The sequence below is a fragment of the Drepanopeziza brunnea genome, assembly GCF_022702325.1.
Source record: "Drepanopeziza brunnea f. sp. 'multigermtubi' strain 214-2 chromosome Unknown ctg1, whole genome shotgun sequence".
Lineage (NCBI taxonomy): Eukaryota > Fungi > Ascomycota > Leotiomycetes > Helotiales > Drepanopezizaceae > Drepanopeziza > Drepanopeziza brunnea.
The window spans coordinates 3,434,523-3,457,758 of record NW_027094064.1 but is presented as its reverse complement, the minus strand read 5'-3'; the positions used below and the strand labels follow the sequence as shown (position 1 = coordinate 3,457,758).

Below are 23,236 nucleotides of genomic sequence, written 5' to 3'. Positions count from 1 at the left end.
AGAAGAAGGAGGCGGCATTTCTAGCTCTAGCTTGAAGTCTGCGAGCTCCCAGCTCCGTGCGTGTCCCAATGGGGAAGGGAAGAAGGGGCGCAGAAGCGATCAAGTCTGCCGTGATGACGGGGGACTGGCTGTATTGCTGTCAGATTGGAAAGCTTGCAACTGGAAGTGATCGGTTCCCCACCGGTGACTCCCAGGGGACTCCTGGATGCGAAGCTACATAAATATATTCGTTCGCCCTCGGTGCGTATGTGTTACGGGGGAAACGGGACGGCTAGGTGGCAGACAGCCTAGGCTGGCTGGCTAGGTAGGTACCGGTAGGCCTACAGCCCAACCGAGCGGGCGCCCCTGCGATGGCTCTTTCTATTCGGCAAGTCAGACCAAGACTGTATTGCTCCGGGGCAGAGCCGTGCTACCCACGCATCGACAGTCGCGAACAATACATCTATCTATCTATCTATCTATCTATCTATCTATCTATCTATCTATCTATCTATCTATCAACCAGCTTCATATCCGCATGCCAGCTCAGGTCGATTTGGTCATCGCGGTCGAGACTCTTGCTGCTGTCGTGCGACACGCGGAGTTACTGGCAAATACGCCAATCCACCCACCACACACCTAACAAAACAAACAAAACAAACAAAACAAAACAGACAAACCCATTCGACAGAAGCGGCCGTAGGAAGAGATGGGGGAATCATGAAATATAGTCAGAAGACGGCACGTGAAATCGTATCGGGACATGTGATTTGGATCCGATGACTGAACTTCTGCCGATGTTCTGTTCACGTCCGGCTGGCTGGCTGGCTATCCGTGTCACCGCCGCCCTCGGATACCCAACACTCCGAGAGTGAGCAGGAAAAAAGAAGAAAAAAAAATCACATCATCCTCTTTATATAGTCTCCGTTAAGGGAAAAGAGTGTCCGCGATTTTTCCTCTCCCTCTCAAGTCCCGGGAGCCATTTTCCGAGTATCTGTAAGGATGTCCGAAACTTAGGTACCCGGCCGGGACGTCCTGGCGGCTGCCAACCGTACCTGGCAGCGAGAGATCCATTCGCCGCCGCTGCAGACGTTGCGCTCTTTTCATTTTTCTTCTTTTTTTTTTTTTTTTTTTTTTTTTTTGTTTTCGAAAAAAGCATCAAGGGGTTCTGTCCGTGCTAGGTTGATGCGAAGCGATGATGGGTACCCGGTACCGGTACCGGTACTTGTACTTGTAGGTACTACTATCTGATAGCCAGCAAGCCTGCTACCATCCCACAGCTCGCAGTAGGTAGGTAGTAAATAGGTAGGTACCGGTACTCGCTCCCTCCGGGACTCACTCAACCACGCGAGAAAGCAGGGCCCCTAGCGGAGATAGGGTATGCACGGTCCCGGCGGGCCACTGCTCGCTCCTCTTGGGGCGTACGGCCAGTTGCATCACTAGGTACGTAGTAGGTACAGACAGGCGCCACCCAACAGACGTTCGTGATCGACGGGGGACCGGTGGGTATGGGTATGGGTATGGGTATGGGTATGGGTATGCGAGCTAGGCTGGCTGGATGTGTTTTATTGGCTGTTTGGCTGTCTTCTGGATCCCGCTGTCCTTTGTACAAATACAGAGCGGCTGTTTATTGGGAAGGGATTACTGCTACTTGTCGGTGTATATGCTTTCTTCTTCTTTTTTCACTATCATTCGAGATGCTAAAGTCGACGAGCATAGGGATAGGGATAGGGATAGGGATGGGGATGGGGATGGGGATGGTCCTCCAGAGTCCTGACCCCGCTTCCAGCAAACTCTAATTCATACCTACTGTAGGGAGCTGCGAGCTGGGATCTGGGATCTGGGATCTGGCATCTGGGATCTGGCATCTGGGATCTGGGATCTGGGATCTGGGATCTGGGATCTGGGATCTGGCATCTGGCATCTGGGATCTGGCATCTGGCATCTGGCATCTGGCCACTCCATTCCGGTAGTAGGCGGTCTAGGAGCGGGGAGGGCTAAGTACGTAAGAGTAGGTACTACGTACAACTAGTACAACGACGTAAGTAAACCCACGTAAGAAGAAATCATCGTCGCCATCTACCAATCCGGACAATACTGTCTGTCTATAATGCCGAAAGATAGGTAGTGTTGGCCCCTTTGTTGATTTGGTCCGCCGAGTTCCCGGGCTGTGTGTGTTTGGGCGACGATGGTGCTGGGCTCAGACGCGGTGAGACCGCCACGGAGCAGGGGATGGATGGATGGATGGATGGATGGATGGATGAGGCTGCCGAAGAAGACTCGGCGGAGAAGAGGAAGAGGAAGGCCGAGTCGAGAGGGCGGAGTCGAGTGAGACCTGGCCCAGCCCAGCCGAGCCGAGCCCACTTGGCTTGGGTGGTGTGTTGTTGGTTTTTGGCTGCCTTGCCGACTTCGTACGGGGCGTTGTTCCATCGCATATCATAGTACCGGTACAGCCAGCTACCGCTATCTACTAACTACTACGGAGGTTGGGAGCAAGGCGCTTCTGCTCGCTGGGTCAGGACAGACGTACGGTAGTACCTCGCGTGATGTGTCTTGGATCGGAGGAGCCTAGGTATCTCGACCATATAGTAAGTAGTAGTACCGGTAGTAGAGAGTACGAGGTTGAAGTCTGAAATGCGCATCCGGACATACGGAAAGATGTCATCGGGACCAAGCAAAGCAGCCAGCGTCTTCCCGTTGCTGAAATATGGGTCTGGGCCCGATGATGACAGGAGATGACAGGAGACTACGGTACCGGTAGAGTACCTCCTCCTACTACTACCGGTACTACTACTACTACTACTACGACTACTACTTGACTGCCTCGTCGTCCATGCGCCCGCTCGTCATAGCGCCAGCTGCGGCAAGCCGTAACGTACAAAGTATATCTTATCCGAGGGCTCGGGCCATGGTTGAGACGGAGAACGGGGCTGACCTTGGAATAGCTACCCTCACCTGGTTACGAAGCAGAGCGACACGGGATGCATCGCGTTTCAGTCAAGAGTTGTAAAGTAAAATAAAGTTCGTTTGGTATGGGAGAGTCATGAGACGAGAGAAGCGAGAGGGAGAGAGAGAGAGAGAGAAGGATTTCCCCCCCCCCCCCCACCCAAGATGTCGGTTACTGGTACTTGGTCGCATCGCGATCTGTGACACTGAGTTGCACTGGGAAAGGAATCCTGGGCCGGCCGGCAGATGCCCGATGGAGCTCAAGTGATCTCTTGGCCGGAATCTCGAGCGCCGGGCTTTCACGGCGAAGCGAAGAGACACCGGAGGATCCGTGCCCAGGGCGTTTGCACGGCGTCTGAACTTCGGATGATGATCTGCTCCGGAGAGTCAGTGGCTGCAGCTGCTTGAAGTATCCCTGCGACCGGACTTCGTTCTTGCTTTGCCATCGGCGTACGGAGGTCGCCCGCTTTCCCCGTCCGCACCATCATCATATCATCCCTCGCCTCTTCCCAGCCGCAATATCAACAAACACCACCACGTCGAGGGCGACATACCGTACGACAACACTTCACCACCACCAGTCTCTACGCAACCAGATCAACCATAGAACCATAGACACTTCCCCGGTGCAGCTGCAACGCATAGATCAACCAGGCGCAAACGCGACGGCGTTCCAGAAACCTCGGATCCCGCCTCCGCAACCCCCTCGCTCACCTACCTCACCGATGAGTCTCTCCAGCTAGAGCCATCGACATTCATCCGAGACGCGACCAGATTCCCCCCCGGGGTCCACCACCACCATCATGTTCGAGTACTTTACCTTCGGCGCGCACCCGCAAACGCGCTTCTTCGAGACAGGGGGGCCCAACGACACCGATGACCACGACGACGGCTGTGCCTCGCCAACAGACACCTCATTCTCGCTCCCGCCGCCGAAATCTCCGACGTGCGTCCTCCCCGCCCACCGCAAGGGCGGGATCCACGACATCATCACGGCCTTCTCGCAGCAGAGTCTCGGGTCCGATGACGCGGAATCGGCGAGGCCATCATCCGGCTGCAGCACCGGGTTCAGCACCAGGGCCAGTTTCTCCCTCGCTTCGAGCCCTTTGACCGACTACGAGGAGGAGGAAGGTGCTTCCTACAAGTCCGCGCGCCCGGCTGGTTCGGGACCGGGGACGGGCGCCTGCAGCAGACGGCTGCAGCGACAGCTGGATGTGCAGCTCCAGAGCTGCGAGAGGCATGTGAGGGACATCAGCTCGCTGGTAGAGGACATGATCAGCAGCAAGTCGCAGTGTCGGCTACGCTCCTCCGTATCTGCGCGTCGCCCTCGCGGGTCGGCGGCTGCTTCGTCGTCGCAACCTCCGTCCGGCCATCCGGAGCTGGAGTGCGACGAAGAGGACTATAAGCGCGGCAGGGCGGCGGGGGTCGGGGCGCATCGCGACGCGGAGCTGCTGGATATCGACGAGGGCTTCCACGAGATGGAAAGTCCGGAGGAGCCGTATGGGAGAAGTGAGGATGAGAGTGAGATGAAGATGGCGCCGGGAGGAGGAGAGATGACGCTGCGAGAGGCGAGTACGCCTCGTGGTATTCGGAAGGGGAGATGTGGGCGGGGGAGGTGGAGGGGGCGGGAGGGTATGATGGTGCTCAGGGCGTGGCGATGATGGTGCTCAGGGCGTGGCGATGATGTCGCGCGCGGCGCGCGAAAGTCATGAACTTGCCGCGAAGGAGGCAGTACCAGCTTGCCCGGCTGGTCGAGTCAGCGGGTGAGTGAAGAGACCATTTTTCGACTGGGGAAGCTGGGATGTATTAGTCTCGGTCTTGGATGTCTGAAAAGATCGGTGTCGATGTGGAAATGGGGAGCTGGCTGGGTATCATCGGGCACGGGGGAACCTGGAACCATGAAGGGGCTGGATGGGCGGGTTTGCAAATCACGGCGTGGTGCTACCGAGGGACAAAGGAAGCGCGGCTTGGGACTGGAGCACAGCACAGCATAGCATAGTTGCCGGCATCGGGCCACGGATATCAATAATGTCTCCATGCCATTACTGTGCGATTGCCCTTGATTCTTTCTTTGCTGAGCCAAAGAAGAAGAAGAAGAAGAAGAAGAAGAAGAAGAAGAAGAAGAAGAACACGTTCTGGGTATCCCGCCCCCCCGCTCTCATTCATTCCTATTCGAGTCTTCAGAGGCCCGCCGAAAGAGAGTGTCGCCGTGGTATTTATTTATTTATTTATCTATCTATCCATCTATTTATCTACGAATCTACAGCTCTCCGCCCTCGCCTTGTTGAATCCTATACCGTACGCCGTACGCCGTACGAACTAAAGTCTGATGATGCTGATGATGCTGATGATGGTGATGATGATGATGCTGATGCTGGTTCTTTGAACGTTTCCATGTTCTCGAAGTAGTAGGTAATACAGCCCATGTATTCTCACTTGCAAATAGAGAAATTATTTTTTTTGGGGGGGGGGGGGGGGGGGGGTTTAGCTTGAAACTTGCGCTCTATAATTGTGTAGCCAGTTTTTTTTTTTTTTTTTTTTTTTTTTTTTTTTTTTTTTCAGAACTCGATCTGTTTGGCTTATTATATATATATACCTTGCTCGTGACAGTCGCATAGATTAGCTATGTGGTCAAGGCGATCGATGAAAAAAAGGCGAAGGAGAGCAAGATTATCGGTCTTGTGTTTTTTCATTGTCTGTTTTGCTTTTCCTTTTCCGGTGCGATAGATAGATAAGTGTTTCTAGGACGCAAAGATTTGGCGGTACGATCAAAGGCTTTCGGATCTTGGCGTCTGGAATGATGTACCGTATGTGCTGGACACCCTCGATTTCGCATTTACGACGACTACCTTATGCGGAGATTTTTTGGGAGGGGAGGGTTTGAATTCTTGTTCTCTTTCGCGTCGCGTCTTTAGACCAAGCTGTTCGAACTCTTGGGGATGGGAGAAGGAAGACAACTTGACAGTCGGGGTAGAGATCGCAGCAGCAGTCCTGCAGTTATACATATATACATATACATATACATATACATATACATATATATATTCAATCTCGGTGCATCTTACCTCATTCGAGAACTGAATGCTCTTACTGAATTCATCCAGACATGCATGAATATTCCGCGGGACCAGGGAACAACTGTATTGACTACGTACCAGTTTTCTCTCACGTTATCAGACACCGACTAGACTTGGTTCCCGGGGATCTTATAATGCAGGGCTGCCGTCTTGCCTTGATCATTATGCATTCCTACTGTGAATAAGCCATAGTGAATTCTTTTTTCTCCTTCCAAAGAGATAAGAAAGACAAAAAAGTCTATCGACTTAATCTCGAGTGAATCGATCTGATGGGATTGAAGCTTGTGTCGCGGCTGAAGGCCGGCATACTACGGAGGTACCTACGTAGTACTTACAGCGGTTAAGTCTGCCGACCCACTTTGGAAACTAGCTTAATCAAGCAATACCTTTACGGTCCTTCGCTTTTGTATCACTGAGCGCGATGCGCGTTCGGATCTTTGTTTTTTCGTATACTCTACCTCGTACGGCATGTTATCCTCCATAGGCTGCCATCGAGGCCGATGGGAAATGTATAAAACATTAAAGAAGTAATCCTTTTCTACAGATTATATATTGTAGTATCGCGTTCAGCGACACGAAGCGGGGGATCTGCTCTTTAGCTCATGCATAAAAAGACTGGTTCAGAAGCCCAGGTTACTCTTATATACATACAGCCTTAACTGAAGTGATACGGCCGCGATTACTCTGAAGCATGACTGTCTTTAAAATTTGGTTTTTATTTCCTCTAAAAAGAGCCCAGCAATTTAATCAAATGATTGCTTCGCTTTCTCCATGAGCCGTCCCACTGATTACCATTTGGAAGCCGAGAGCGTGTCTACGCTCGAGTCGACACTAGTTGATAGAATAAAACTGCGCAAAAGCCGGATTACAAAGTGAATAAGCGCTAAGCTCCGAGCGTATCTATCACGGTGGATTCTGCACAGAATACCGGTATCAGCACATGCTAAGGTCTGAAGCAGATAGCACGATCTACACCGACTCCGCAAGCAGTCCAAGAATGGATTTCCGCGTTATGGGCGACCGAATGGCGAGCGTTGAGCAATCACCTTCCACCATCAGATCAATCGAAGTGGAAAAGAAGATAAGAAAGGTTGCAAATCAACAAAAAACCGCATTCCATAATCAGGGTTCTAAACGACAGCAACATCTCTCTTGACAATATCAACACTCCCGATTATCGCTTCAAAAACCACATCTACAGACCCCAACGCCATGACATCTGCAAATCAGCAATTCAAAAGGACGGAAGACTCGCTCGGTATCACATCAGATCCGACTTGCGTTACCATGTAGCCTTCACGAAGTTGATTTTCCTCGCTCTTGTAAGATTCCAGCGCGCTACCTACCACCGAGGCGCTCTTTATATTCTTTTCCGAAGCCACCACGACGTGCCGTGCCGTGCCGAGCCGAGCCGAGCATGAGCATGAGCTTCACCGCAGGCTCAACGAACATTCCTGATAGAAATCTTGACCGATTCACACAAAATTCACGAACGAAAAAAAATAAAGGCATTTGGCAATTGGAAGAAGACCTTGGTAAAGCTCGTGGGTTTTGAGAGGGAAGCCGCTAGGGCTGAACGTGGCCTGGAAGAGGTGGATCGGGGGCGAATCGCAAATCGTAAATACTTTTACGTAGTTGACCTCGACATAGTAGATTTACCATTGCTTGAGAGTACCGGTACCTCCATCCAGCTCTCGCATTACAAAAGTCGTCGTGCAATATTTCTTCACGTTGAAAGTCACCTGCTAGTTTTCTACAACCCTAAAAGGTACTAAATCGGTAGCAGAAGTGCAACCGGATAGCTAAATATCGGTCGACGATAGTGATTAAGGTGTGCAGCCAATCGATTCGTACGCTTTTACAATCATCCCATCGGCCTTGGTAAGGTCGTCCGTCAGAGAGTTAGCGATCCCAACCTGGCGAGAACGGCCTACTCGTTCTATCGTCTTGGGTGACGGCAGGATCTACTGTATCTATCTTCAAGCACCTCGTTCTGATACCGCGCACGCACGACATACGTGTGGTTCCCGTGCCATCCGGTCGTGAATCTCTATTCGTAGGTTACGAGCATCCACCTCTCAAGACATTCCGATTGATTGTCACTTTCACACTTACGAGACTCTCTCGTCCTTTGTGATGTTACAGGTGATACCTCGCAGAGTCCGCCCCGCCAGCGTCCATCGTTTGGACTCTGCGGAAGAATTTCGTACACGATGTAAAAAACCTATCTTCTTCTATCTCGTTACACGGAGCACATACAGGGTTCGATATGTTCGCAATCGTGTAACTCCTAGAATATTTTGAGCATCGATGATAGTGAGAATGTCGAAGACTGCCCATCTGGTTAGCTACCGCTTGCGGACTACGAATAAAGACGGAGTCGCCTTCTGCTTAAGTATATCCAATACTCAATTAGGGGAAGGGAATGACAATTCATGATTATATAGCCTGGGATATCTCGAACTTCTAAAGCTTTCCCACTCCGGATACGCCAAACACGCTCAAAAAACCAGAATTGAATATAAACAAAAAGGCGCAGGAGTTTTCTTTCGCCTTAAGAAGCCTCAGGAAACCTCATCAACTCCTATCCAGGTCTGCCTTCCTGAAGAACTCCATGACCTTCTGGCCTTTCGTTTGCCCCTCCCGGGCCTGCCCATTTCCAACCTTCTTCACCGCTGGTTGCGGGTAGACTGGCAATTGCTTTCCCCCATCTTCTTGAATAGGCGGCAAACTCTTCCTCTTAATAGTATTCTTTCTCTTCCCATTCTCTTCCTTGATATCGACCTGCAAGCTGCTTCTCCTTTCCTCAATCGGCAAGGCCGGCTGTCGATTATCCACCCCCTTCCCAAGTAACGTCTTCGGCAACAACGGCACGTTCTTCCAGTGCCTCTTGATCTCCTCATTCTCCTTCTCCTCCTTCTCCTCCTCCATCCGCCTCCTCACCTCCGGGCTGATTTCTCCCCTAGCTTCTGCGTCTTTAAGCTGCCGTCTCGTGATTCCCTCGATGGCTTCCGCGGTAAGCTCTTGCCGCATCAGGCGCTCTATAACTTCATGCTTGCGGGTGCGTTTGTCGCCTTTGGAGATTAGGATGCCGGCTGTAATATTGGCGGTGATGCTGAAGCAGAGGATGACGGTCGTGAGGGCGAAGGGGCGGGTTTTGTAATTTATGCCCCAAGTGCAAGCACCGAGACTTATCTGGAGACAGGAATGCAGATCTAGAAGCAGTACGACCGCCACCAGGAATTTGAGGGGGAATGCGTAGTGGGTTTCTGTTTCGTGAGGCTTGTAGAAGGTGTGGCTCTTGGAGAATTTGCGCTCGTGGTACTCTAGTTTGGTTTGTTGCTCGTCGGTCAACACTGAGTATTCGAAGGCTGGGTCCCGTTGTTTACTTTTGCTGTGAGCGACGTACTTGTCGGCGTACTTCTTTGGGATCATGGGTGCGACCTTTCGAGCAATACCGCGGGGCATACGCTTTGCCACCAAGCTTTCAATGTCGATCCGAGTGTGCGCAGCGTCTTCTTCGCGCTGCTCAGGGAGGTCGTTGCGGTCTACCAGGTCAGGGAGGCCGAGTTCTTGGCGGAGCTTCCAGGAGACGCGGTGGTAGTGCGCGATGTATATCATATGGTAGGTATCGACTGCTCTGAAAGGTGCTAGGCCGTCTCCAATGATTGCGAATAACGCGACCAAGATGTTGTCAACTACGTTTACGATGTAGCTTTGCTTTGAACCCAGAGAAATCCAGCCGATGAGGAAGAACACCCAGGCTGCGCCAAAAAGAGTAATGAGTGTAGCGTAGACCGTGATGAAAAGTCCCATAGCTACAAGATAATTAGTCGGGAGACCGAGTAGCGAGGGTACCAGGCTAACTTGCGTCGGCGAACATATTGCCTAAACCCTTTCAATCCGCGCTTTATTTTGGCTCTTCTGGAATGAAGCTGGTGCCTGACCAGGTCATCCAATTCCTCCTTCTCGGCATCTGACCATCCAGTAAGCTTCTCGCCGTTCGGCAGAACAGCGTACTCGAGTTTAGCCTGAGCAGTTGTGGAGCTCTTATGACGCGAAAGCGGATTCCTCAGCTCCTTCGAGATCCTCTTGACCTTACTCATAGTGCGAACATCCTCTGGGCTTTCTGAAACTTGATAGGCTGGTCGCCGGTTGATAATCTTGCCTAGGGATGGTATGAATAGGGAGTTTTGGACATTGGTCAGGGTGGACAGTGTTGCAACTTCGGGGTCTGCAGTATGTTAGTCTCATCACTTTAAATCTTGATGGCTGAACATACCAATGACATCTAGCATGTCCACCATGGAATTGTCATATTCGTTCCTCGAAGCGGCAGATTCCTCGGTATGGCCATCGTCGTCGCTGAAGATCGACTTGAAGCGACCAAAGAATGATTTTTCTTTACTCGTGGCTTTATTGTGAGAAGCTGATTCCTCCGCATTGCCTTTATCTAGGGGCTCTCCGTTTGCGCGCTGGATCCGAATGCTGGGCTGTTGACTTGAGGTCAAGGCCGACTTCACCCTCCGTCCAACCGCTGCGATCGGGTTCTCTGCTGTCGTAGTTGGCGGAAGTTGCGGTGCGGAATGGGACATGATCGCGATAGCACTTGCGAATTTGATGAGTTGACGAGACTTGCGACGTGATAAACAAACGCGCGATGAAGTAATTCCAAGTGCAAAAACACACACTATTCAAACGCAAGCGATTATCGTTTGACGCGGAGCCGTTAAACAAGAGAAGAAAGCCATGATCGAGACGCACGCAACAAGACGGTGAGAATTATACAGGCGGTCGAGGAGGAGGCCGAAGATAAGGTCTCGATGCTTCGTAGACTAGTACTGTCAAGGGTAGTGACCCAGTTTTTGCCCAAGTATTTAACTTCCTCACTCCACCGATGTAATGACGCAGCTACGGAGAGACTTACTACGTACTTACTACTACTTGATTGCAAATAAATACCTAGTGGTCCATGCTGGATTAAAGATTTCAGGGCCATCTGCCAAAGAGTCACAAGCGATGCGATCTGATTATTTCAAAACGCTTTTCGTCTGGTTGTGATTCATTTTGATTTACATCTGGAAAAGAAAAGGAAGATAAAGCTGAAAGCGATCCGAAGTGCTTGTTGAAGGAAGGTTAACTGCGCCACGCTAGCTACTCAGGAAGCGGAGAAGGATTTTTTACTTTCTCGATATCGTTCGCAAGGGAGGTGTTGGTAACACAGGTATTGGTTTGATGGTCAGACTAGTCTCGTATCAAGGGGTTTGGTTGTTGTGTTGGTAATGTCTGGTATTGCTATACCTACGTAGTACTTGGTAGAAGGTTGTGGCGGTTCCTTATGTGAACCACGGGTGCACGTGCCATCGTCACGTGCCATTTGCTAAGGCTATCTACCTAGTAGCTCTACAGTACTAGTAGTACCTTCCATTCCCGATCAAGCCATAATGGCCTATCGTATTCCGACAGAAAGAGTAGGGAGGCTCGCTTGGCCTGCTGAAGCTTTTTTTAACCCCTTTCTTTCGTTCTTACTGTACTACAGTGCTATTTCCCCCTGGTTTCTGAAGGCTCAAAGCCTTGTCAACTCTATTGCACAGACTAAATACTTGTCTAAAGTTACTTTTCAGGGCTGAATCCTTATACGTAGTACGTACTACCGGTAGTACAGTAAGTTGGTCGGATCAAGCCCTGGTAAGAGCCCCTGCACAATTATACTTTTCCATAAGCATCTACCAACTATTCAAAATTAACCAACCAACCATTATCACAAAACCAGGCCTTTCTCTCTCGCGCTCTCTCTCTATCTCTATCTCTATCCCATCACCAATATGGCCACCCGAAACCTCTTCCGAAAGCTTTTCCGTAATAGAGTACGACAGCGACCGCTTCGCTAAGGAGAAACGCGGTCTCTCCGATCTCTCCGATCTCCCGCCCTCCTCGACATCTTTCTCACGATGCAGCAAGAGAGCCAGCTAGCAGCCGTCGCGAGAACACCTTTAAGGCTCGCCTTTCGCGATTCCTGAATTGAACATCGATAAGTACAACAACAATAACAGCAATACCCATAGCCACCCATTACAGAGGCTATAAAGTCGTCACTTACAAAGCCCGTAAAGACATTTATCGCGGGCACTTTGAAATCATCACCTCGCGAGGACCAGTCACCGTATACCATGTACTATGACTGGGCTGCTAGGGAGACGGGGTGGTTATTAGCAGGGTTCTTACTAGCCTTGTCTTTTGTATTCTTTTTTTGTTGTTGGTTCGCTTTTTATCAGGATTTAAAGCGGCGGACTAGGTATGTTAGCGAAGAGTCCGTCGGTCGAGGAAGGGGCAGTGGAGTGGGACAATGTAGCAACTGGGCTATGCTACCATCCTAGGTGCTTAGAGATGGAATTGCGCGCAGACATCATTTGTAGGCGGCAATGCGATCAATGTCTTTTCTATCATCGATATTGGTTTAGCTGGTATTCGCTCTAACTTCCAATGGGTTGAAGCCTAGGGTTCGGGGGCAGTGTTGCGGGCCTATTCGTCTTTCCTGGGAGAGGGTTCTTGGGAGATAATATCTGAAAGAGAATATTTAAGAAGGAATATCTGGAAGAGGATCGTTATAAGGGAATAGCCGAGAGAGAATTCTGGGAAGAAAATAATTGATTTTTTTTCTTCTTTTTTTAAATATTGCGATAAAGTAAATCTCAACGGAGATCAGAAGATCGGTTTTCAATTCAATGAAATACCGTCCCACCCCATCACGATACTTCCTTTACTTTATCCCAGTTTTTCGTCTCCAGAACCCAAAGAAACCCATCTAGTCACTTCACCAGTAGTTGAATCTCCACTCTCCCTTAACACGATCGATCGACCATCCAAGACGCCTTTTCGAATCTGTCTGACAACCTCACGGGTACGTACGTACGTACGTACCTACAAGTCCCAAGAGACCAACCCTCCAAGAGATACGTACCTACCTAGATCACTCACTTCCTTCAGGCAAGGCAAAGCAAAAAGCAACCAACGGCCCCGCCTTGAGCCTTCCCTCACCTTTTCGCCCCTTCGTCCCATCTCCTCCTACCCCAGACTCGCATTTTCACCATCTCGATATCCCACTCATTTCAATTCGATTCATCGCCACCACTGCTACTGCTCATGTATGGCATAGATCCTCGGCTTTGGAGCGGAGATCGCGACCTTTGAAGATTAAGCGAGCGAGCGCACCGTCACGCTTTCGCGTTTCCCATGCAAGACGCGAGCCCGCGAGCCCATACCTACTCACACCTATAACCCCTATTTCGAGGTATCGCCGGGTCGCTTGTGATGTTAAATGGTGAGTTGGGTTGAGGCCTTTGTCGCGCTTCTTTTGAAAAGGTCCAGCGGGGGGGGGATGGGGGTGTGAGGTCCGCGATGCCATATCCGATAATGGCCATGGGGCCTGTTTATTGGCAAGTCTGGCAGGTTTAGATGAGGCTGGAGGAAGCAAAGTCGGCGTCTTGGTGGATTTGAAATGGATTTGAAAGGGTAAGGGGGGGGAGGATATGGGGCATTGGATTTCTCTGTTCCTAACTCTAGCTCACAATATCAAACCTTGATAGAGAGAGAGAGACGATTTCTTTTCTGCAATTTTTTTAGGAAATAATAATTTGATTGTGGGATCTTCGTGGCTATAGGCTTTCTTCACTCTTCTCTATAGGTACGGTATGTGTTTGTCAGATGGTATTACAGTACGAATCAGATCGTAGTGACATTGTTTACCGAGTCTTTCTGGGTCGTAGTTGCTTGCTTACCGAGGTCGGCAAATGCTACATGTTGATTGGAATGGTTTGCGCCGGATTGAATCCACTACAACCAAAGGTGAATATCAACACCGGTTTGTATGTGACTGAGTCACGTTTTGGAATGGATATGTGACTTCAGCAACTGCTTCGTTGTTTGAAGACCCAACCGAATACTTAGTGGGGCTTCTGGTCATATTGCCGCGTCGGGGCTTCCAAGATTGTTTTGAATCTTTTAGATCGAGTGCACGATCAATAAATCATTTGACGATGAGAGTCAACACTTTTACAAATCCGAAGCAGAGATGGCCCCTCGTCCCAAGATCTTCCTGATGCGACACGCAGAGGTAAGTCTCTTTTCCCTCTTCCCTTCCCCCTCTTCCCTCCACGCCGCGCATCCGCAGCGACGTAGCCAGTCTGATCTTACAGGCCAAGTCCAAAGTTTGGGACTACAAACTGCACGAATGCATCAAGCGCGAAAAACTGATCGACCCGAAGCTCACGAAGCGGGGACGGAAGCAGTGCAGACACCTCGCTAGGCACTCCAGACGCGGATACTGCGACGCCGTGACGCACATATTCTCGTCACCGCTGTCTCGCGCGCTCACCACGGCCTGCTTGACGTTCACGAACGCGACGGCGAGGGGGGTGCGCATCGTTGCGCTTCCGGAGTTGCAGACGATGGGCACGAAGCCCAATGGGATGGGCCTCTGCTTGCGGGAGCTGGAGGCGAAATACGGCGATGGTGGTCACGATGATAATGGTGATAATTGTGGTGATGATGGTGGTGATGGTGGTGATGGTGGTGAATGTGGTGATGTGCCGGCGGAGGGGGCGGACATGTTGTCGACGTCAGCCACGCATAGGTTCCGGGGCCGAGTCGACTTCGCGTCCGTGCCGACGGACTGGAATGATGCCGCGCAAAAGACTCCGCTTTCGGGAGGCCGCTACGCGTCGGTGGAGGAGAATATTCGCGTCGTGAAGGAGAGGTTGGCGAGCCTGCGTGCTGGATCCGGCGATGGCGACGGCGACGGCGATGGCGATGGCGATGGGGATGCCATCGTGGTTGCGGTGGTTGGGCATTCGAGCTTTCTGAAGCATTGGGAGGCGGATGGTGAGTCGTCACGTTCTCTCCCTGTTAGTATGTGGTGTGTACGTTCTTCGATCTGATATGCTGTAGTGGGATGGGATACCTTTTATATCAGGCCGTGGTTCGCGGCAGCTGAAGAGGAAAAGCCGGCGAGGGCGATAGATACCAAGGAGGTCGTGAAGGAAATTCCTGAGGGCTCGAGGTTGTTCCTCTGAAAGCTAGATTGAACAGGAGGAAGTAGAAAGTCCGGAGTTTTGAAAGGGTTTATTTAGTAAATCGGAGAAGAAAATAAATTAATAACAATGGAAGTTGGTCAGGTCAGGTCAGGTCAGTCGGTTGGTCAACTTTGCTTACCAAGCAAGCTCTCGCTTAATAGTAATCGACGACCTTCAAATCAAGTTCAGGCCCTACTACCAGTATTAGGTGACCCACTATCGATGTTAGCGGCAAGTCACATGCTGATTAGTGCGATAACAAACCGACCGGGACATGTTGCCCCGCGTTCCGTTTCGAAAATCCAACCAAAGTGCGTGTCGATACAAACACCTACAACACCACGGACCACAGACCATACCACCGCCGCCTCTCCCCAGAACACCATCGTTTTCTCTCGAAATCTGGACGGCGAATAAAGAAGAAGACACGAAACTACCCGCGCAACTGCGATTCACTCATATCTCTAGAAGAGAGTAGCATCCAAGTCTCTAAGACGCAGACACAGACGCAGACGCCTTTGCTCTTATCACCCCAACCAGAGCTATGGAGGGGGTCGACGTCGACAGCAAGCCTAGCCAGCACGACAGCGTGTTGGGCTGGTATGACCGGACGAGACCCATGTGGATCGACCTCATCGGCGACTATGCCGGGAAAGAATTATTTCTCGTGGAGGGCGACTCGCTGCTGAGAGAATGCTTCGAAGACGAGAGAATTGATTTCAATGGTGGGTGATTTGCCCCTCCATTATGTTGGACCCTTCACTTTACCCCTCCTTCCTATTCTAGCCCCCGGCTGGACTTAAGGCGGCATGGCCACGGTGGTCTCACAGTAATCACCACTATATACAAGTTTTCGGGCTTCAGATCTGGTAGTATTGATGGTGGTGGGAAGGGAAGCCTCTTGGACGGATTGCCCATCATATATGTTGGGAGAAGGTGGGATAGTATCGTTCAATGCCCGAATCGTGATTTCTTCGGCAAACAATCACATGATTCGGCTATCAGGAACCCGGCTCGCACATTAGTCAATGATCCAGCGCGTACCAGAGTAGCAAACAAAAAAAAAGAGAAAAAAAGATCTGTACATTGCTAACTACTTGATAGATGGTTTCCAAGTTTTACATGCAGTCTATGTCGTTGAGCGGTTCCTTGGGGACCTGCTCAAGAGACATTGCCAATTTCACATTGCCTTCTTTGAAGGTCAGTTGACAACCCACCCCAATTCTTTTGTCTGCTATTAGCTAGCTGACTACTACGGAACACCAGAAAACGCACAACTATGCATACCTCCTGGTGTGAATGCGGAGCATGAACCTCGTTACTTGCTTGCGCGATCCATCATCAAGCGCCATCTCACTCGGCATCTACCCTCCGCCTGCGCAGTGGTAATCAACACTTTCCCGGGTCTTGATTCCGAAGAGTTCGCCAACTATCTGGATATCTCCCCCGTCCACTTTGTTATGAGCCATGATGGATCTCGGAGAGAAGCCAAGGCCGACACCAGTGGCCGCGGCACCAATCGCAGTGAGAAGGTTTCCAAGGTTGCATTACGGAACATAATCTGGTGGTTCAATACTCACAAGCTGAACGTTGCTCTGATCAACCGTATCGAATTTCGAGACTCAAAAGTGTTCACGATGATTGTCGAGAGTTTTACTGCATCGAGCAAGCTCAAGCTTACAATGGCCACTAACCTAATCAATCGAGAGAAGGATGCCAAGAAGCTGGCTGGCAGTTCAAATGCCACTGAGGCTTTGGATGCGAAGTCATCGCTACAGCCACAGGTACTGGAAAAGCTGAGTGACGCCTTTTCGGACAAAGATTTGAGCGAAAGTTATTTCTTGGCGATATATGGTGTTTCGAAAATGTTGAAGCTAGAAGATTGCGAAACGTTCATGGCATCCGCGTTTATCCTACACAGCATATTTCTCAAGCATATTCCTTTATCTCAACGAAGACTTCCTCTCATCACGTTCGATCCAGCATTCGAAGAGGAGGTCGACGAGTTTATCACGCAGATTTCGAATATCTTCAGATTTGCGGTTGAGAATCCAAAGTGGAACGAGTTGATGGACGAGGAAGAGATCGAGACGGATGCCATCGATCTAATTGATGGTCGATTGTTCAGAGCTGTGATACAGGCCATGTCTGAAGACATGTTCCGCGATGTTGTGCCAAAGGCCGCCCTTCCAGATTGGGAGGCTCTAACTGCGTTGGTGAAGGAGCTTACAAACGAAACTTTGTCTTTGGTAGGAACTGACGGCCCCGAATTTACACATAGTACTGCTTCGAAAGGCGATTTCGACTCCGTCGTCGATGACCTGGCTGTGTTAAAATTCTCCAACCCCGTGTTTGACAAGCACTTGGAGTGCATTCATGTCGAAGCAGATGCTTCACTTTCCGCCCGCATGGATGAGCTGAAAGTCTACCGAGAGACGTCTCATTGGCACAACCACAGAAAGCCTCTCAATCCCAAATACGCTCCTGCAGCTAAGGTCTCGAAATGGCGGTAAGTCGCTTTGTAAAATCCCGGTTTGCCCCAAATCATCCACGGCAGTAGCTAATATTTTGCAGCAACCCTCTGCGAACGAACCAGTTCTACATGAACGAGATGACTGCTTATGCTGCGAGTCTCACGGGAACCAAAGGAAAGGCTCTCGACGCCGAAACGATCACCGTTGGTCCGAAGAAGTTGATCAAGCTGGCAGATGAAAAGCCGGAAAAGTCAGAGAAGTCACCTGCTGCCAAGTCTAAAAAGGAAGAGGCGCAAGACCCCAAAGCAGCGAACAAAAACACCGCTGGAAAGAAGGGAACCAAGACCGCGGCGGCTGGAATGTCCAAGAAGGAGCAGATGATCGCTGACAACATGGCGCGCAAGGGGGGCAATGAGGCAGATAAGGCGTTCAATGCTTGGTCTATGGTCATGAAGTCCTTGGATGTCATCTCCGATGACCAAGACCGCTACATCAAATCTATAGAGTACCTTAACGGCCTGGATTCAGCCAAGACGTCGTACCTTGAGGCGGAGATCTACACATACATTCTGCAGTCCTTGCTTACCTGGTGGTCCAGTTACTGCAAAGCAGACAAAAAGTCGGAGGGATACCACGTCGTCGCATTGATCTGGACTACCATTCGGTCTCTTTGCACAACGAAATCTCCCATTTCGAAGGAGACTGTTCAAAACATGGCCAAGATATGTACTCTTTTGGGCATCACAGATGCGTTGACATCCTTCAACCCCACCCCTGTCGATCGGAAGCTGTCATTCACCTTCAAGTACCCGATGCAAGCCCAAAATTTGCGCATCGTGGGTACACAGGCTGAATTCCAGCTGAACTATTGCGGACCATACATGGACAGAATGTTGGATGCCAAGCCAGACCCTCGAGTTTCTAGCTTTGTTCCTGATGGGTGGCAGCGCGATGTTCTTGATCAACTCGATGCCAACAATAGTGTTTTTGTTGTCGCTCCTACTTCTGCCGGAAAGACTTTCATATCTTTCTATGCCATGGAGCAGATATTGAGAGCCGACAACGATGGTGTACTTGTTTATGTTGCGCCCACCAAGGCACTGGTCAATCAGATTGCCGCAGAAGTGCAAGGTCAGTTGTGCTGCACGTTTGAGATCATTTACGCTAACATCTACCTTAGCACGATTCTCAAAGAAATTCCTCCTCCCCGGTAAAGGTGTATGGGCTATCCATACCCGTGATTACCGTGTCAACAATTCCACCGGATGCCAGATCTTGGTTACTGTGCCTCATATATTGCAGATTATGCTTATGTCCCCGTCTAATGCAAAGTCGTGGGCAACAAGAGTGAAGAGAATTATTTTCGATGAGATCCATTCCATTGGACAGGCGGAGGATGGCGTTGTTTGGGAGCAGCTTCTGCTTCTTGCCCCATGCCCAATCGTTGCGCTTTCCGCCACGGTTGGAAACCCAGCCCAGTTTAACGACTGGCTCACCGAGACACAAAAGTCAAACGGAACTGAGATGAAGATGATCCAACATGCTACGCGTTACTCTGATCTCCGCAAGTACATGTACGAACCCCCTAAGAACTTCAAATTCTCGGGACTTGGCAAGTCGTTTGGTGTCGGACTTGGTCTCGATGGCTTAGTCGGATTCAAGGCCTTCCATCCAGTGGCTAGTCTCGTAGATAAATCTCGAGGTATGCCTGACGACTTGGCGCTCGAGCCTCGCGATTGTTTGACTCTGTGGAAGGCGATGGTGAAGTTCCAGACTGCCGACTTCAAGGTGCCTGATTCTCTACACCCCGAAAAAGCTTTACCCCCGTGTGTGCGCAAGGCCGACATTTTTGCCTGGGAGAAGAGTCTGAAGAAAGTTCTCTTGCAATGGATGGCCGATCGCAAGTCTCCTTTCGACAAGGTCATCGAAGAATTGAGCGTTCCCTCCTCGATTGATCCAGCGGACCAGGTTCCATCCTCAACTGCCTCGTCTGTTACCGATTCGGACCCTATGGACCCTGCGGACCTGAATAGCACCACACTACCGCTACTGTACCAACTTCACAAGCGTCGTGCGCTCCCGGCCATCTTCTTCAACTACGACCGTAATCAATGTGAGCAGATTGCCACAACAGTTCTGAACCAGCTCGTTGAGGCAGAAACACGTTGGAAGGAAGGTCCAGCCTGGAAAAAACTGATGGAGGGATACGAGAAGTGGAAAGAAATGAAGGATAAGAAGGGTAGGAAACCTCCAAAGCCTTCCAAGAAGGCCAAGGGCGACGATGACGAGGGAGGATCCAAGATGGATCGTATGCGAGACGAATCATCTGAGGGTGCCTCTTTTTACGACCTGTTCGACCCTGAGGCTCCTCAAGCAGATTTCTCATTCGCAAACCCCAAGCAGCTTCAGAAGGCTGAGTTGGACGAGTATATCCGCTCGCTTCGGAGAAAGAACATTCGAGAGGACTTGATTGCACTTCTGACCAGAGGCATTGGTGTCCACCACGCTGGTATGAACAGAAAGTACCGCCAATGTGTTGAGATGCTGTTTCGCAAAGGTTTCCTCCGAGCCATCATCGCCACGGGAACTCTTGCTCTTGGCATCAACATGCCTTGTTCAACGGTAGTATTCAGTGGCGATTCGGTGTTCTTAACCGCCCTTAACTTCCGCCAAGCTGCGGGTCGTGCCGGTCGTCGTGGATTCGATTTGCTCGGAAACGTCGTTTTCCAGGGCATTTCGGAAGCGCGTGCGAGCCGTTTGTTGAGTTCCAGACTTCCCGACATGACTGGACACTTCCCCATCACTACTACATTGGTTCTTCGGTTGTTCACCCTGTTGAACGATTCGAAGAGTGCCCCCTACGCGGTCAAGGCCATCAACTCTCTGCTGTCGCAGCCCAGACTTTACTTGGGTGGTCAGAGCTTCAAAGAACAGGTCCTCCATCATTTGCGATTCTCAATTGAGTATCTCCGTAGAAACGAACTCCTGGGACCCAAGGGACAGCCAGTTAACTTCACAGGCTGCGTGTCACATCTCTACTTCACCGAGAACTCGAGTTTTGCATTCCATGGTATACCACTCTCTCTGCTACTCATTTTCTGGCTAACATTCAACCTAGCTCTGCTCAAGGGAGGCTACTTCCACGTTCTCTGCGCTGACATCGATACCAAGCCCGAGCCTATTATGCTTGAGATGATGCTTGTACTGAGTCATCTCTTCGGACGTCGCGTAACCCGCGAAGTTGACGATCCCGAGGAAGCGGAAAAGATCAAGCGTTCTCCATCCAACGTTTACCTCGATCCGATGCCAGAAGCCGCCTCCAAGATTCTTCGCAAACATAACAAGGACACTCTGGACGTCTTCACAACTTACGTCAAGACCTTTGCCGCCCAGCACGTTAAGGAAGACGAGCGCTACCTGCCATTGACCCACACCCCAGTTGGTCTCGCCCCTCCACCTGCCAACGGAAAGCCTGCGAATGCCAACGCAGTCGCCAATGGAAGTGCCAAAATTGGTGTCAAGGATGATCACTCGCTTGCAGGCTATCTCCCGAGCTTGCCAACTCCACACGCACGCTCCGCCTTTGTTGCGCTGTCCGGCAAGGGAGACGAGTTCACGACCATTGAGGATCTCTGCACCTCTACCCGCGAAGGTATCTTCCTCGAGTCTGCCGTCATCCCGCATCTGGAGTTGTACCCGGATGAAACCAGAACCCCCCTGAACGCATATCTGCTTGACTTCTACAAGCATGGCGCTGTTGAGCCTTTAGATGAAGCTAATGGTATTCGCAAGTCTGATGTAAGCCTCTCCTCCAAATTCTAAGCCCTCTCATCATCATTGCGAGTGAAGCCGTGCTGATTGATCACTCCTAGGTCTGGTTTGTCCTCAACGACTTCTCGATGATTCTGGCCACTATTGTCACATCCCTCGCGCTGCACCTGGGCCTACAATCGGACGCTGACCCCGAGATGCTCGACGTTATGGGCTCCGGTGACGTAGCCGAAAATGACGCCGACGCTGAAGTCGCTGCCGCTCTCGTCCCCGAGCCCACCAGCGACGGGAAGTTCTCCGCTCCGATCCCACCCCCGGTCGTGAAGAAGAAGAAGAAGGTGGTTGATGACTGGGACGCGGGCGAAGACGCGATCCAGGCGGAAGAGGAGTTTTTGAAAAGCGAGGGCATGGGGAAGGAGGGGATCGGCAAGACGGATGATGAGGAGTATGAGAAGTTGGTTGATGTTTACAAGGGTTTCCGGATGCTGAAGACGGCGTTTGACGAAAAGTTCTTTTTGATTTTTGCTTAGATGGAGGGTGGAGTTGGCTTTATTGTGGTTGGCGGGCGGGCGGGAAGCTGGGGAGGATATTTAGAGTCTTGCATAGGTAGATGTGCGTTGTTGTGGCCAAGAGGAACTTGGAAAATTGGTTACGGAGATTTACCTGTAAGCAGGTGAATAAATAAGTACATGGATAGAAAAAGGGCACGACTTCCTTCCCTCTGTTTCTCTCTAGTGAGTGATTTAAGTAGCCCCTTTCAAAAAATTTCCCCGCTTGAAACAATGTCAGTCTCCTAATACGGATTGGACATACGGGACGAGTATTGCGCAAAGGGGGGCCAGGAAAGCTACATATAGTACTCGGGGATTTTTTTTCCTTTTCAAGAAAAGTCTGAATGAACCAACCACGCACGGCACGGAAAAAAAAAGGTCGGTTTTTGACAAGGCGGACAGCCAAACCAACCCAACCCAACCAGCAAAGAGGAGAGCGGAGATCCTCCGTATCAATCAAACAAGAAGTAAGCAAAGAGAAATTACCGGCAAGATGTCTCTCTCTCTCTCTCTCTCTCCTCTTTCTCTCCTCTTTCTCTTCCCGTGATTCCCCGTTCAGACTTTGAGAAAATTACCGAGTATCCCCGTACCATTTATTTATTTTATTCATTTATTTATTAGTGGTATTCTAAGATGTCGGTAGGCTCAGCTCTCTCTTGTCTTGTTTCATCTATTTGTTTTTCTTTTGTTTTGTCGTGTCTGGTAAAGTGAGCTTTTTCGGGGCGAGAGGGGGGCGGGGATGGTTGGGAAGCGGGTTCAGTTCGGATTTTTTTTTGAAGAAATTGAAAAGCTGGAAAACTGAGGAGGAGGAGGAGAAGAAGAAGAGGAGAAGAGGAGGAGAAGGGGGTGGGTGTTTGTACTGATTGGTGCGTAGGTAGGGTAGGTAGGGTAGGTAGGTAGGTACTTCGTGCGCGTTGTTGGGCTCTTCTCGGGGCGGGGATTTATATGACTTGTATACGCCGTGCGGCGGGCGGGCGTGTATTTGATAGGATAGGTAGGTGGAGTATATCCGTAGGAGTTATGAAATACCACGGGATACAAGAGTTTTCTTGGGTTTTTTTTCTGGATTGGTTGTTTGCTACTTACTTAGGGTAGGTAGCTAGCTAGAGGGGGGTACCGAAGCTACTGCTACTGCGTACGTAGTTGTATGTTTTATTTTTACTATTATCGGTAGTTCATTACTTCGTATAGTTTTGACATTTTCGTTTTCCTTGCTATAAGAGAGTTTGCGAGGGGTGGGTGGGTGAGGCGCCCCCTGAAGGCGTGAGGCATGCATATACGGAAAGGATAGGCAGGATAGAAAGGTTGGGTGGGTGGGCTCTTAAGCGAGGTCGAACCTTACTTAGCGAGGCTTAATCCGATCGAGG

At 50.5% G+C, this 23,236-nt stretch overlaps 4 protein-coding genes across 4 annotated transcripts; 3 read left to right on the top strand and 1 right to left on the bottom strand.

Moving 5' to 3' along the window:
* Positions 1–3,728: 3,728 nt before the first annotated feature.
* L3040_000537 (uncharacterized protein) lies at positions 3,729–4,919 on the top strand (the record flags this gene model as incomplete). The annotated part of the gene is made up of 3 exons (XM_066155204.1): positions 3,729–4,497; positions 4,574–4,688; positions 4,736–4,919. 3 exons carry the CDS (start codon positions 3,729–3,731, stop codon positions 4,917–4,919), a joined length of 1,068 nt encoding a protein of 355 aa, XP_066013247.1.
* Positions 4,920–8,579: 3,660 nt separating this feature from the next.
* L3040_000536 (uncharacterized protein) lies at positions 8,580–10,597 on the bottom strand (the record flags this gene model as incomplete). The annotated part of the gene is made up of 3 exons (XM_066155203.1): positions 8,580–9,820; positions 9,874–10,236; positions 10,285–10,597. The coding sequence occupies 3 exons, from the start codon at positions 10,595–10,597 to the stop codon at positions 8,580–8,582; spliced, it is 1,917 nt and encodes a 638-aa protein (XP_066013246.1).
* Positions 10,598–14,073: 3,476 nt separating this feature from the next.
* L3040_000535 (uncharacterized protein) lies at positions 14,074–15,073 on the top strand (the record flags this gene model as incomplete). Its single annotated transcript, XM_007290007.1, has 3 exons — positions 14,074–14,115; positions 14,198–14,882; positions 14,949–15,073. 3 exons carry the CDS (start codon positions 14,074–14,076, stop codon positions 15,071–15,073), a joined length of 852 nt encoding a protein of 283 aa, XP_007290069.1.
* A 544-nt stretch (positions 15,074–15,617) lies between these two features.
* Positions 15,618–21,848, top strand: L3040_000534 (uncharacterized protein; the record flags this gene model as incomplete). Its single annotated transcript, XM_007290008.1, has 7 exons — positions 15,618–15,798; positions 16,178–16,273; positions 16,340–17,582; positions 17,648–18,678; positions 18,728–20,617; positions 20,666–21,345; positions 21,420–21,848. 7 exons carry the CDS (start codon positions 15,618–15,620, stop codon positions 21,846–21,848), a joined length of 5,550 nt encoding a protein of 1,849 aa, XP_007290070.1.
* Between the last annotated feature and the right edge of the window lie 1,388 nt (positions 21,849–23,236).